Raw genomic sequence first — 15,653 nt, forward strand, 5'->3', positions numbered from 1 at the left:
TCTTAATGAGTCCCTTTTCGAGATAAGAGAAAAGGTCTCTTTGTAGTCAATGCCATCTTTCTGAGTATAACCCCTGGCAACAAGTCTAGCCTTGTGTCGTTCGATTGGGTGCAAGTTTGGTCTTAAAGACCCATTTACACCCAACTATTTTATTTTTCTTTAGGCAATTCTACTCTGCACTTCATGATCATTAATTGATTTTAACTCTTCTTTTATAACATCTAACCATTTGACAGAATTATTATTTTTTCAATGGCTTGTGAAAACAAAATTGGATCATTATTAATACTTAAGTTAAATTTTGACTCATGCAAATAAAACACATAGTCATCAGAAATAGTTGGTCTTCTTTGTCTTATAAATCTTCTAAAATCTATTTCTTGTGGTCTCTCAGTAACAGGTTTATTTGTTTTAACATCATTATGTGGTGTTTAACCATTAATTTGTTCTTCTTATGGATTGTTAACAGATTCAACAACTACAAAAACATCAACTTGAGAAGAAGTTATAGATGAAGGAATTTCCACTCTAATTTCTTGAATTTTCACTTTACGTGGTTCCAAACTCCCACTAATTACTCATTCTCAATGAACCTTACATTTCCAGTTTCAACTATTCACATACTATGGTTAAGACAATAACATTCATACCCTTTTGATTTGTCTGGATAACCAATGAAGAAACCACCGGTTGTTCTTGAATCCAGTTTTCTTTCATGTGGATTTCGATTCTTACTTCCGCTTGACAACCCCAAACATGCAGGTGCCTTAAACTAGGTTTCCTTATTGTCCACAATTCAAAGATGTCTTTAGAATTGATTTACTAGGAACCATATTTAATAAATATTGAGAGATTATTAATGCATACATCCACAAGGACACAGGTAAAGACAAATTAATTAACATGCTTCTAATGTACACGTCTCTTTGCAACGCCATTTTGTTGTGGTGTTCCTGGTATTGTGTATTGAGCACATATACCATGACATTTTAGGAATTTAGCAAATGGGTCAAAACAAAGTGTTTTCTTCTCATATTTTTCATAAACTTTATAAAAACCTTCGCATTTTCAATATTGTAATTGCAGACTTGATATTGTTTACTACAATCATTTGCATAAACATTAGGCTCAAGATATTTGATCTTTTCCAAGCATTATAAAAAGATCTATTCTCATCACTGCTAGCAGCTGAAGTAAGTGCAACAGGTTTCTCACTTAAGAGTACCAGATAATCAAAATCCAAAACTCTAGGATGGAATCAGATTTGTTTGCACCAATTAGAGAAATTGAGTCCATTATACTTGATTATAGATGTAGCATGCGAATGAATAGAAACAGGAGCAGATGATGCAGTTACAAAATAGATATGCTTATATATTATTGCGTTGAGAAATAAACATAAAGATACAATACTGATTCAGATAATAGTAAAAATCATTAACTTATACATTGAAGTTCTTCTTTGGAAAGCACAACAATGTATAATATTTATATTTAACAGATGCTAGATTTAATTTCATATGATTGGTAATTTAAATGCCCAAATTAGATACATTAGTTATCTTTGGATATACTAATAATATCTAACCAAACACTTCAATTAACCACAATAAGATTAAAAATTATAAAACTACTAATTACCTTTGAGCAAATTAAATGTTTTATAATAATGAAAATCAATACACTCATTACAAATTATTAGCATCAAATGAACATGAGTAAATGAATCAACTTCAATTTGTTGTCTAAAGATTTACCAATTTGGCTACTTTGGTGACTACAAACTGTTCATAACATAGGCATCATGATAAAACAATTTCAATTAACAACAATAAGATTCAAAATTATAAAACTACTAATTACCTTTGGGCAATTTAAATGTTTTATAATAATGAAAACCAATATACTCATAATATATTTATATATGTTTCATAATATAATATGATTCATCATCATCACATAAATATGAGTAGTTGAGTTTACCCTTAATTTGATATCTATTGAACTTACTAATTTGGTAACTTTGGTGACTAACAAATTATTCATAATATAGATATCATATTAAAATAATCACAAATAATTATTTCCTTAATTTGCAAAACACTATTAAATTGAATATCTACAAGACTTGCTAATTTGGTAACTTTGGTGACTAACAAATTATTTATACTATAGATATCAAATAATCACAAGCAAATACATGCTTAAATTATTTGTAATTTAACATAATGCAAAAGGACAATAAAACATAATTTATTGTCCAAAACTTTATGAAATTTAAATATGCATAATTTATTATATTTAAATTTAAGCAACTCAATCATCAGAAAAATAGTAACATTAATGAAGTAATTAAGAATGTAATTACATATGGGATAACTTTAAATCCAAGAAAAATATTTGAATCTTGGAAAACCTTAATCTTGATAGTGTGATTATTTAGGATAAATTATCTCTTGATGAAATCTTTATCTTCTTTTTCTTTATTTTATTTTTCTTTTTCATAATAAGAAGATAAAAGATTTTCCATGATAAGAAAAATAAAAGATTTTCTTTTTCATAATAAAAAAATAAAAGATTTTTCTTCAATTTCTAAAACTTATTTTTTCCACAATTAAGTTTAATTTGATATCTATATAACATACTAATTTGGTCACTTTGGTGACTAACAAATTATTCCTAATATATAGATATTGAATAACATAATTTGCAGATGATTAATTGCAAAATTTGTAAAAATATTAATATTGCAAATAATTTTATCAAAATTCTCATTCAATCTAAACGACATAATTTAAATCACTAGGATAAATAGATACTTTAAAACATAATATATGCATAACACATAAAATATAATTAATTTATAACCACCAATTTAAACATAAATTAAATATATGCATACCACAATATAGTAACTTTCAAAATATTATTAAAATCTAAATTTTAATTCTTAAATAGATTTTAATTCTTTTAGTTCTTGATTACTATATTAATTTAATTTATTATCTTTTAAAACAAAAAAAAAATCATTTAATAGACATGATTGTGGCCGACGATACAAGCACGTTCAAATTGAAGATTATGGCTAGCGGTGGTGGATTAAATTTCTTTCCACTCTTTCGGCAATCATAAATAAACTCAATTCAAATTGATAATTAAAACTTCTCATACAAACGTTATCTATTTTATTAAAATTTCAATTACCAATGAAATCTTAAAGAGATTGGGAACATCTTTAAATTTAAGAAAAACATGCAGCGAAAACATTAAAAAATATTAATCATTCATGTAAAATCACAAGTTCTCAATCAAAGTTCTGTTACTACATGTAAACTTTAGTTTCATGATTATATAATAAAATCCTTACATTGTATCTAACAATTATTGCCAAAATCTTTGAATTAGATAATTTTACAAATTGAATTTAGTCAAAGAACAACATACCTTGATCAATAAATAATCTTCTTGAGAAATTTTATTTCTCTCACTTGCCGACTTAATTTAGGTTTTTTTATGAGAAGAATAAACTACTCAATGAGGCAGTGGGAGGATCAATTCCTAAGTTTCTATTTATAGACACCACCCATCATCGTGTTTAATTAGGACATTATCTTTTAATCTAATGGATCTAATAAAATAATAGACCCGAAAGAGATAAATAGCATTGTTGAATAAGAAATTTTGGAACCAATCACAAATTGCCACATCATTTACTAAAATAATTGTATTTGGGATTAACTAAAAATTGGCATGCGTCCCAAATTAAATTTAAAGACAAATTGGACAATTCTAATAATGTCATGTGTCTTTATTATGATAATTGGATCAAATTAATTATTTTGGTTCAATTAAATATTATTTAGTTAGACTAAAATTCAATTGAGCCCAAAAATAAGCTTAATTTAGTCTAAAATAAAATAGGACCCAAATGCATGTGATTGAGCCCATGGGTATGGGCCATGGACCAGACCAGGCTCAAGTCCATAAAAGCCCACTAGGGAACTCTATAAATAGAGGAGTTCTCTTCATTTGTGGAGAGGCAAATTTCTGACTTCAGAAGGTCTAGAGAATTCTCCTAAGAGATAGAAGACTCCTCAACTCCTAAAGTCGAACACCCTTGAAGATTGAAGCTCCTTTGAAGATACAAGCTTTCTTCCAAAACTCCAACTTCAAGAACATCACGTGCTTCGCTTCCTTAAATCAGGCGACAGCATCTAGTCGAGAGAGAATCAGAGGATCAAATTCTAGAGATCGAACCACATCGCATCAAATCAATATAAATACAACATCAACTCATGTTCAACTCCACGAATCAAATTTCTCTGGAAATCTCATGTGAACAAGCATATAATGCAATTGGGCCACATTAATAATAATATTATATTTAAAATAAATCTAACATAGGTTCGATGATGATTAGTGATCATGAGGAGAAGGATAACGAAAGAGCTATTCAAAAGGACGACGAATTTGCTTTCAAGTAAAAACTTGTGGAATAGCTTAGAATTAATAATTTGAAATTGGCTTCTGTGACTAATGATGTTAATTTCAACGTTGATACTTTTGTAAACAATGAAAACTCTGATTTGGGTATCATTGATATGGGGCAAAATAGTTTTCTATGAAAGTTGTAAGCTGGAACACTAGAGGATTATGGTCACCCTCAAAAAGAGCTCAAATAAAATGCCTTCTTTCCTCTCACCATCCAGATTTCGTGATTCTTGTTGAAACAAAATTGAAAACTGTCAATAAGGAAATTGTTAAATTTCTTTGGAGCTCAATCAGTATTCAGTGGCATGCTATTAATGTTGTAGGAAAATGCGGATGTATTTTAATTATGTGGGATGACTTACGCTTCAATGTCACTGATTTCATGGCTGGCTTGTTTTCGACCTCTATCAAGATCAATTTCCCAAACAACTCTAGCAATAATAGCTGGTGGTTATCTACCATTTATGGTCCAGCAAGTAGGAGAAATCGTACAAATTTCTGGGATGAACTAGAGGATTTAAAAAATATCTGTCTTCCAAATTGGTGTTTGGCTGGAGACTTCAATGTTGTGAGATTCTCCTCGGAGACTTCTGCTATAAATCCTACCAAATATAGCGTGAACAATTTAATGCTTTCGTTAATAGTTGTTGTTTGATTGATCCCCCTTTTACAAACTCAAAATATACTTGGTTTAATCTTAGAGTTCAATCAACTCTTTCGAGAATTGACATATTCCTCTACTCGACTGAATGGGAGAGACTTTTTACGATGCATTACTCCAAAACGCTTTCTAGAATTACCTTGGATCATTTTCCACTTGTGCTTCAATCTACAAATCTTAAATGGGGTCATTCTCCTTTTAGATTTAAACCACCTCCTTAAGGAAATATCTTTCAAAAAAATTCTAGAACTATGGTGGTCAAATACTTCTCAAAGTGGCCATTCGGGCTATGTTTTCATGAGAAGACTTAAGCAGCTGTCAAATACTATCAAAACTGGAGCAAAAATGTTAAAAAAACTAACGAGAATGACAAAAGGTCTGGATAAACAAGATTGATGAAATTGACAAGATTGAAGTGGAAAACAATTTAAATAAGACTCTCAATTTGCGCAGATTGGAATTAAAGACTGATCTTAATCAATATGACTTCAAGGAAGCTCAAATTTGGGCTAAAAAATGCAAGACTTTGGAACCTTAAAGGCGATGAAAATTTTCTCTTTCTTCCATAAAATTTGCATGGCGAGACAAAGGAGAAATCTTATTTCCAGCATTACTACAACAGAGGGGACTTTATGTACTACAGTTGAGGATATTGAAAAAGTCTTTCTTGAACACTTCGAAGATATTTACAAAAGTAGAAACAACAATCTCTGGCTTATTGATAATATCCACTGGAATCCTATTTCTTTATAGGAAACTGTAAATCTTTACAAGTCCTTCCCCGAAGATGAGATTTTCGAAGCTCTCAGATCTTTCTCAAACAATAAAAGTCCCAGCCTAGATGAATAATCTATGGAATTATTCAAAATGCCTGGAACTATATTAAAGGTGATATTTGTAATATTTTCAATGAATTTCACGAAAATGGTATCATCAACAAAACGGTGAATGCCACTTTCATAGCTCTTATTGCAAAGAAAGAGAAATGTTCACTGGCCGCTGACTATAGGCCCATTAGTTTGACTACTGCCCTTTACAAACTATTGGCCAAAGTTGACAGGCTTAAAGATACTCTCCCCAACATTCATTCGAGGCAGGTAGATTATGGATGTCATTCATTTTGCAAATAAGTCCATTGATTTTTGGAAAGTAAAAAAAATTGAAGGTTTTGTGTTTAAGCTGGATATTGAGAAGGCCTTTGACAAAATAAATTGGCGCTTCATTGATTTTATGCTCATGAAAAAGGGCTTCCCTCACAAATGGAGAAGATGGATAAATTCTTGCATTAGATGTGTACAATATTCAGTCATTATCAATGGACACCTAAGAGGAAAAACTCAACCCACTCGTGGTATTCGCCAAGGTAACCCTATTTCACCCTTTATTTTTGTTCTTGCTGTGGACTACCTCAGTCGTTTGCTTGAATTTTTTGAAACAAACAACAAAATAAGGGGAGTCTGATTCAATGATAGTCAAAACCTTACTCACCTATTATTTGCCGATGATATCATTTTGTTTGTTGAAGATCACGACGAATCCAAAGAAAATTTGAGAAATGTGATTCATCCTTTTGAACTGGCATTTGGGCTCAGTATTAACCTCAGTAAATCTACAATTTCTTCCTTTAATATGGTTTTCGAAAGAATTGAAAGGGTGGCTGCTTTATGGGGCATCAGTACACAATTTCTTCTTATAAGTTATTTAGGTGTTCCTCTTGAGGGAAAGCCTCTTTCCAAAAGTTTCTGGGCAAACATCTTTGAAAAAATTCACAAGAAAGTAAGCAGCTGGAAGTACTCTTACCTATCCAAAGAGGCAAAATTACTTTGATTAACTCCTCTCTTGCTAGCCTCCCTACGTATCAATTGTCTGTCTTCAAAGCCCCCTCCACCATTTATAAAGACATTGAAAAAAACTATAGAAATTTCTTCTGGAATCACTCTAAAGAAGACCACAAAATACATATCATCAGATGGTCGATTATCACTTCTCCAAAGAAAAAAGGCGGGCTCAACATCAATCAGGTCAAAGACACAAATTTTGCTCTACTTAGCAAGTGGCTTTGGAGATTTTATTACGAGAATAACCCCCTCTAGAAACGTATTATTTTGGCAAAATATGCTAGCTCCTTTTTAGAGACATCGCTTTAAAAAGTAAATACAACAATAGCAGGGCCCCTTGGCACTCTATCACTAAAAGTGCATAATGGTTTCAATCCCAGATCCTCTAGAAAATTAAAAGTGATGATAAAATTTCCTTTTGGCATGGTCACCGATAATTAAATAACCCCTTATCTTCTCATTATCCTAGACTTTTTGCCATTTCTACAAAAAAGGACAGTTCAGTTAAGGATATGTGAAATTGATACTCTTGACTGGGAATTACATTCGAGAAGACCTATGCGCAGTTGGGAAACTGATTTATGGACTGAACTTTAAAACTCTTGTGCTTCTTTTTCTATTGGCAATGGCTGTGACACTCCAATTTGGAAGCTGAACTCAAATGGAGCCTTCTCTGTCACATCAGTCAAAAAAGCTATACACTCTGCTGATTATAGAGAAGTGTTCTCATACGATCAAACCATTTTCCAAAACCTCTAGAAATCGAGCATTCCCAAAAAGTGTAAATTTTTATTTGGTCTCTGTTATTCGAGTGCATAAACACTGTCGAACTTTTGAAAAAAAGACTGCCTAATTATCTCTTGAGACCAAACTGGCGTGTTTTATGTAGATGTGAGGAAGAAGACAGAAACCACCTCTTCATAAACAATCCTTTTGCTGTTTACTTATGGAATAAAATTGGCTCCCTTACAAATAGTTCTTTTATAGAGCATACTACTTTTTCTCTGTGTCATTATATTTACAGTTAGAAGCAGAAAAGCAAAAAAAATATAATCCTCTTCAACATGGTGTCAATTACATTCTGGAATATTTGGCTCGAGAGAAACAATAGAATAACTTTCAATGATAAAGAAAAGACTACAGTGGTTGTCTAGGAAGATATAAAGCGCTCACGGGATTGTGGTCAAGTAGATCTAAAATTTCCTTTTGGGGTTTGCTTAGGCTTATCTCTAGCCCTTCTTTTCATCCTTCCTTGCTTCCTGTACTAATCTTTGATATATTAATGAAATGGGAATGATGATGGTGTTAAGGGGGTGTCCACCTAGTGGAGATGCCCAGGTACGTGCATCTACTGACTAAATGTATATTTTTCAAAAAATAATGAACTACCATAAAAAGGATAATTATTTCTAATTCCTCTACAGCAATCAAGACCTCGACCATGACAACGATATGAAAATTCTTTTCCAAAATTTACCCATTTTTGCATGAATAAAGGAAAGCTAAAAGATATGTAAATTTTTCTTACAAATTTTACCGACCTTACATAAATATAGGAAAGATAAAAGATTTACAAAATTTCTTAAAATAAATTGATTTGGGCACAATGGTAATTTTCTTATCTTTCTTTTTCGTTCAATAAATTGATTCTTAAATCTCTTTCTTTTTATTGGTATCGTTATTTGCTCGGTAAAAAATTGAATCTCTAACTTTTATGAAACGAAATGATTAGGCATTATATTGAGTCAAATAACTGATTTAGGCACCATACTCACTTCTTTTTCGTACTAAAGTTTTTTAATTTTGTTACACAAATATCCTTTCACACTATTTTCAATCTAAATTTTAAAAACCAATCGAAAAAAGAAACATTACAAAATTTCATTTTTATTTTTAAAATTAATTAAGAATTCAACTATTTTCTTAAAAGAAAAAAAGTCAAAACTATATTAAAAATAGGGAGGAAATAAATTTTATTTTTTAAAAAATTGTTGACTTAGCTTTTAAAGAGTAACTGAGTATTTTATTTTGTTTGATGACTAATGGACTATATTATCGTCTTTTAGAACAATAATCATGGGATCGAGGATTGGACCACCAACTTGATAGGGAAGGTGCCAAACCATTTTTTTAGTTGAGAATACATTGAAATTAATTTCATCGTTCAAATTAATCATCTTTCATGTGTGGTAATAAAACTAGCTAGGTGTTATTAGTTTGAGAAATTCAATCGTTTAAATTACTTATAATTTAGTATATGTTTTCCATTTGTAGACTCAAATACAAGGTTAACTCACAGTTAAGAAGGAAAAAGCATTTTGCACTAATTTCATTACTAAGATATTTGAGAAATATACACCTCAAAAACACACAATACATACAACTTTATATGTATATAAGTTTACATAGACATCACTAAACCACTGGGGGATATGTTGATTGCAAAGAAGAATTTAAAATGAATGTTCTAAACTTAGTGGGATTTTCAGTCTAGAGGTTCGTCTTCTTTTAGCATGAAACAAAGGATAAAACATTGACACACCTAAATAAGAAAAGTTTAATCAATAGATCGATCATCTCATTCTTTTTTTTAGAACTTTGTTTCACTTCTACATGAATGAGAAAAGTCTAATAAGCAAACCAGATAGTCATAACCCCTACAGCTCATAAGTCATACCCACTTTAAGCATACGTTTTCTGGGGATGTAAAAGACCTCCTCACTTTGTCTCAAATTTCTCCTCAATGCATTATAAGCATAATTAATCAAAACCCTTTTTGCTAATCCTGACCCTTTACTTGCCACAACCTCATTTTGTCCAATCAAGTGAACAATTCCATCTCTCCAAGCTCTATCCACCACCTCTATCTCCTCTCCTATTCTCCTCCTTCTTTCCTCCGCTCTATTGTCGTTGTCATTTTGCAGCTTCCACGACTCCTCCTCTATAAACATTTTCAACCTCTCTACCAACACTCTCTCGAACGATTCTTGCTCATGGATGATATCTCTGTATCCATATCTCACCACACATCGAAACACGTTAAGGTTGTCAGGCTCGACTCGACGAAATAGGAACCGCTCTTCCATTGAGACTTTACTTATCGGGAGAGACTTGAATGAAACGAAAACGAGAACCCTTTGGAGAGAGGGAATGTTGGCTAGATAATGCTTGAAGATTGGAGGAATGCCTTGGACAAGCTCAGAGTAGAATAAGGCAAGGCCAGGGACTCGATTGAGAGTCGTGAGAGAAGCAATGTTCTTGAGTTTTTGAGGAGAAATCTTATGTTCAAGTTCATAATAGTATTTTCTTCTATGAACATCGTTCCAAATATACATTATTGTCATTAAAAAGCCAGCAAAAGCTAAAGGAAGGTAGCCACCTTGATCAAACTTGTAAAGGACTGAACTTAGGTAGAGAAGTTCTAGTAAGCCAATGGTGAGAACATAGGAGATTATAACAAGTATGTGAGATTTCCATATCATGATCATGATGAGCACTAGGAAACTTGACGTGAGTGCCATTACGAACACCACTGCAATGCCTGCGGCAGACAACAACAATTAATTGTTATATATAGATTTATTAGAATAGACTAATAACGTATACAGATTCTTTAGTAATGATACTATAGAAAAGAAGATTGGGAATTCTTCACGACGATTACTAATTAGTTCAAAAGTGCTTCTAAAATTATGCAGTTTTAACTTTATATAGAGCATGTTTAATAATTTAAAAGACATTTTTTACTAATAAAATGAAATCTTGAATTATTAAAAGTATTTTCAAGTGATTTTACCCATTTTTGGCCTTTCATTTCCTCTTAGTACTTGATTTAATTTCTTGACATATCATTAACACTCTCTTGATGTTAAAAAAAATGTTAGATTACAATTTCAGTCTCTTAATCTTAAAAATGTTAGAATATAATACATCAAATGGTCCCTGAATCCTAAAAAGAGTTGAAGTACCTACCGATTTCCTAGGCCCTTTGATTTATATGTAATGAATCATTGAACTCGTCAAATATTAATAGGTCATTATTTTTATAAAAAAATCACAAATTAATATTGGATACAAAATTGAAAATATAATGATCTACTAAAATAATGAGAACTGAAAGTTAATTATGTGTGATCGACCTATTAGATTAATAGACATGAACATAAAAGTTCGAAGACCAAACTCATGATTCATCCATAAAAAACGTAAGAGTCAAGGAATCATTACCATAAGCGTTTCCAATTCGGGTCGTATCTTTAAATCCTAGAGTGACTCCAAGACATGCCAACATGAGAAGATAGTTAACCTCAGGGATGTAAACTTGGCCCTCGTACTTGGAAGAAGTATGAACAACTTTAACTCTAGGGAAACAGGCATAGGAGAGAGACTGTTGGATGATGGAGAAGGTTCCAGAGATCATGGCTTGGCTGGCAACAATGGAGGCGAGCACAGCCACCACGAACATCGGCCAGTAGAGAGGACCTACAAAACCAAATTACAAGTCGATTTTTACAAGATTCTCAAGTGTAGAGGTCGAATGTTGAGAATATGATCAATCAATAATTAAGTTTAAAAACAATCATGGTTTATTATGACTTAAGCTTTTGGGTACCTGGAATGGAGCTAAAGAAGGTGTCAGAGACAAGATCGTTGTGCTTACGAAGGAAGGCGGCTTGACCAACGTATGCAGAGACGAGGGCGGGGTAGGCCACACAACACATGCTTAGCCTTATGGACATCACAGTGAAGTGCCCCACATCCGCAAAGAGAGCTTCAGTTCCTGTTTAATTAATTTCATGACATACAAATCTTCAAAGCATTAACTTCCCAAAAACACACATATGTTCACAAATCCAATATTGCCTTGTGCGTGAGTGTGTTAACAGTAGAAAAAAGTCACGATCTAACGGTGGAAATATGTTTAAACAGACAATCACTTCTTTTACCTTTTAAAAAGTCATAAATTTTTATTTTGTCTTTTCTTGTCCTATGGTTACACCTATTCGAATCAAATAATGTAAAGAAAACTAATTAAAACTATAAATGCCACTGGCATCAAACACAGTACACTTACTATGAACTAGTAATAATTAAATAGGGGATGTGGTTAAAGTTATTGTATTCATATACTAACGTGCAGCACTGGAAAGTTACCTGTAATGGCAAGAACGACACCGCCGAGAGAGATCCAAGCATCCTTTTTGTTTCTTTTGAAGTAGTCAAAAATGTATTTTGGATTAACAGCTTTGATGACAGAAGGATCAAATTTCAAAAAATTGTAGAAGCCAATGCCACCAATTAGTGCAAACCAAATGCAAATAATTGGAGCAAAGGAATATCCAACTTTATGGGTTCCAAATCTTTGTACCATGAATAGACAAACCAAGATTGCTGCTGATATCCAAACTATTTTGTCTGTCCAAAAGAAAGAAAGAAAGTTAAAAAAAAAAAAAAGACTGAATCACAAATTAAAGTATATATATTCTTCTTCAACAAAAACAAGTAAATTATTTCTGATAAATATCAACTTCACTTAATTAATTCACAGCAATTTGATCTTTGTATTTAAGGATTTAAAAACACAAGTTTACAACCTATAAAACATATATATCATATTCAATTAAACTCATATGAAGTTTCCTAAACTTCAACGAGTATCGGTTTAATTTTTTAGTATCTAATACATAATTAAAACTATTGTAAATAGACTTTTAGGTTGCGAATATTTTGGATTATTTTGTTATAATTAAAAACAATCTAATATAAAAATAGTAATAGTGACATTTAAGAATATTTGTCAATAATTTTACCTATTAAAATAATTGTGGATGAAAGTAATGAAATTTGATTTCTTTCTATATATGAAGCAAAAGAAAAATAAATTACCTTGTGTCATAGTGGAAGTAGCATTCTTGATTCCTCCAACAGCCGACAAAACTGCCATCAAATTTGAATTCTTTTAGAATTTTATTTTTCTTTCTAACATTTTCTTTTTTCTTTTTTCTCTTTTTTAATTTTCACCAAAAAGAAATAGTTGTAGAATTTTAGATATTCGAGAGAGGACAAAATAATTTATTTAGATGTGAACGTGGAAAATTTTCTTTTAAGAATATGTGATTTTTGTTTGTCAACATCAACATTTAACTCAATTTAGTCTCAACAAATTATTTCCACTTAAAACATTAGAAATTCAAATTATTATGTAAATTTTGTACGTTGCTGAATGGGAAGAAAAAAAGACATTTATTCTTCGATTAAGATAACAAATTTGTTTTTAGTTTTCTATTTTCTAAAATTATGCTTCAATTTTTTTTCTAGTTTTATATAAAATTTTAGTTTTTTTTTAATTTATTAATACATGTAAACACATGTTTAATGACATAATTTTAAAAAATAAAATAATTCGAACCGTTTTCAAATATAACATATAGTTGAAACTATTTATAAAATATATTAATTTTTTTTTGTTTACTTATTTTTTTGTTATATTTTAAAAGTAAATTTGTTTTTTTGAATGGTTGTTATAATAAATAACAACTTTAGTAATAATCATCAAATATATAGCTCTATTTAAAAAAAAATTATAAATACTTAATTAATGTTGCTTATATTTAATTATTTTAAATTTAATGGTTATATTTACAATTTTTTCTCTTAAAAATATAAAATATTAGAAATCGAGGTGAGAACGAAAGAGAGAAGAAGAAAGAAAACAAAGAAACTAAAAAAAAACAAATTACAATTCAACTAACACTAAATTCAAAGGAACGACGGGTTTTTTCCACTGTTGAAAAGAAAAATAGAAATTTGATCTAAAATGTAGAAACCCAAAAAAGGTATTTTAGGGAAAAAAGAGTTACCGGATATGGAAGGAGTGAGGACGCCATCGCCGATGACCATGGAAGTGCCGAGCATGGTGGCAAAGAGCAAGAAAATCTTAGCAGCACGGCTGTTTTCAAGTTTAGATTTAAGGCAAGAGGCCATTTTAAGGCGATTGTTGGGAAGCTCCAGTTGAAAATTTGATACCTCTTGATCTTCCACTTGCTCGCTTGGTATCAACCCGATTTTTGCGTATCGGCATAGTAATGAGTATAATGCAAATGTACCACCTTCATTATATACAAATTACATCTCATTTACTATAAATATAACACCGATTTTTTGTTTTCGTGTTCTTTAGTATAAATATTTTAGTTCTTATTTGAAATGGAGTACAAAAAGATAGGAGCAGCACATATATGCACTCGGGTATTGATAGAAAAATAATTGTAATTACCTTCGCCGTTGTCGTTGGCTTGCAAGACGAAGAAGACATACTTAACCAAAGGGATCAAAGTGAGGGTGTAGAGAATCAAAGACAGGACTCCTAGAATGTCATCGTTATGCTTGATTCCGTCGATGAATGTGCTTGCATACACATACAACGGCGACGTTCCAATATCACCGTACACAATTCCCACGCTTTGAAATGCCAAATGCAAAATCACTCCCCAGCTCGCCGTCGCCGCCGCCGTTCCCGCCGCCTTTGCCGAACACGAAACCGAAATAAATACATACATATACTAAATTTTTTTTAAGAAAATTGTAGAGAGAAAAAAGCAAGTAGATCAACCTTGTGACCATGGGCGCCGGCGGCACCGGGGACGGTGCGGGATTCGACGTCCAATGAATCGTTTCGTCGAAGCTTCCTTTCCGGCAAGTTGGGGCTCGACTCATAGGAGCTCTCTTGGAAATCGGGAAAGCGATTGTTGTCAGTCGTCGGATCGACTTCCATGGTTAAATCTCTGGAAAAGAGAGAATTTGAGAGAGGAAAAATGGAGTATTTGAGTTTGTTGACCCGTGAAAGTTTGGAAGTTGGAAGTGAGTATTTATAGTAAATTTTGGAGTGGGAGGAGGAAGATATTTTAAGATTATTGGATCCCACTTTGCTCTTTTTCTTTTCTCTCTTTTTTTTTTTCTCTTAAATTGGTTATAAATATATGAGATATATAAATAAATAAATAAATAAATAGTTCTTAGTACTTTTGGTCTCATGCAAACTAAAGAAACATGAGGAGTTAAAAAGAAGGAAAAAATTTAACTAAAAGTAATCATAGTCAAAGTCATCCGAACCTAATCGATCGATGATACTTTAGTGATTGACATAGAGAGGTCTACGATTTTAATATTTCAATCGATATTCATCTTAAAAGAACTTTTATATTAATCGATGAAGTTATCGATCTCTAGATATGCATCAAATCGATTAGAATAATTAATACTTATTAAAATATTTAACTTAAAAGGATATTATTTCAGAAGTGAAAGTCATTCCAAATATGTACGTTTATGTCTAAAAGTAAAAATGTATGTGTCTAATTGTCCAATGACATTTTAGGTATGTATGTCTATTATTTCTTTTTTAACTTGAAAATGAAATTAATTACTCATCATTTCATTTATTGCGTATTACGTCAATATGATTTTAAAAATAAAATATAGTATATTGATATTAATGTAAGATCCATTAGAATTATGATGATAAATTTATAGTGTGAACTAAATAGGTATTAAACTCTCCTAGGACTATAAATTTTTTGATCAAAAGTTAATGTTAATCGACAATCATTGAGATAGAACCTAATTGTATATTTCTGTTAAGAAAAACTTACGATTTTGAGAGT

General features: G+C 31.2%; 1 protein-coding gene across 1 annotated transcript; it reads right to left on the bottom strand.

Moving 5' to 3' along the window:
* Positions 1-9,289: 9,289 nt before the first annotated feature.
* On the bottom strand, positions 9,290-14,844 carry LOC103492847 (potassium transporter 5-like). The gene is made up of 8 exons (XM_008453390.3): positions 14,603-14,844; positions 14,267-14,513; positions 13,851-14,099; positions 12,877-12,927; positions 12,145-12,405; positions 11,603-11,770; positions 11,218-11,472; positions 9,290-10,531 (listed from the first exon to the last, which is right to left on the bottom strand). Exons 1-8 carry the CDS (start codon positions 14,762-14,764, stop codon positions 9,648-9,650), a joined length of 2,277 nt encoding a protein of 758 aa, XP_008451612.1. The 5' UTR covers positions 14,765-14,844; the 3' UTR covers positions 9,290-9,647.
* Between the last annotated feature and the right edge of the window lie 809 nt (positions 14,845-15,653).

The sequence above is a fragment of the Cucumis melo genome, chromosome 1 (genome assembly GCF_025177605.1).
Source record: "Cucumis melo cultivar AY chromosome 1, USDA_Cmelo_AY_1.0, whole genome shotgun sequence".
Lineage (NCBI taxonomy): Eukaryota > Viridiplantae > Streptophyta > Magnoliopsida > Cucurbitales > Cucurbitaceae > Cucumis > Cucumis melo.

Bases quoted from the DNA above. Each gene is read 5' to 3' on its own strand.
- LOC103492847 (XM_008453390.3), bottom strand. From the start codon at position 14,764: ATGGAAGTCGATCCGACGACTGACAACAATCGCTTTCCCGATTTCCAA. The intron at 14,514-14,602 runs GTTGATCTACTT...TGTTCGGCAAAG, and splicing joins CCGGCGCCCATGGTCACAAG to GCGGCGGGAACGGCGGCGGC. The intron at 11,473-11,602 runs GTACCCAAAAGC...TTGGTTTTGTAG, and splicing joins CTTCTTTAGCTCCATTCCAG to GTCCTCTCTACTGGCCGATG.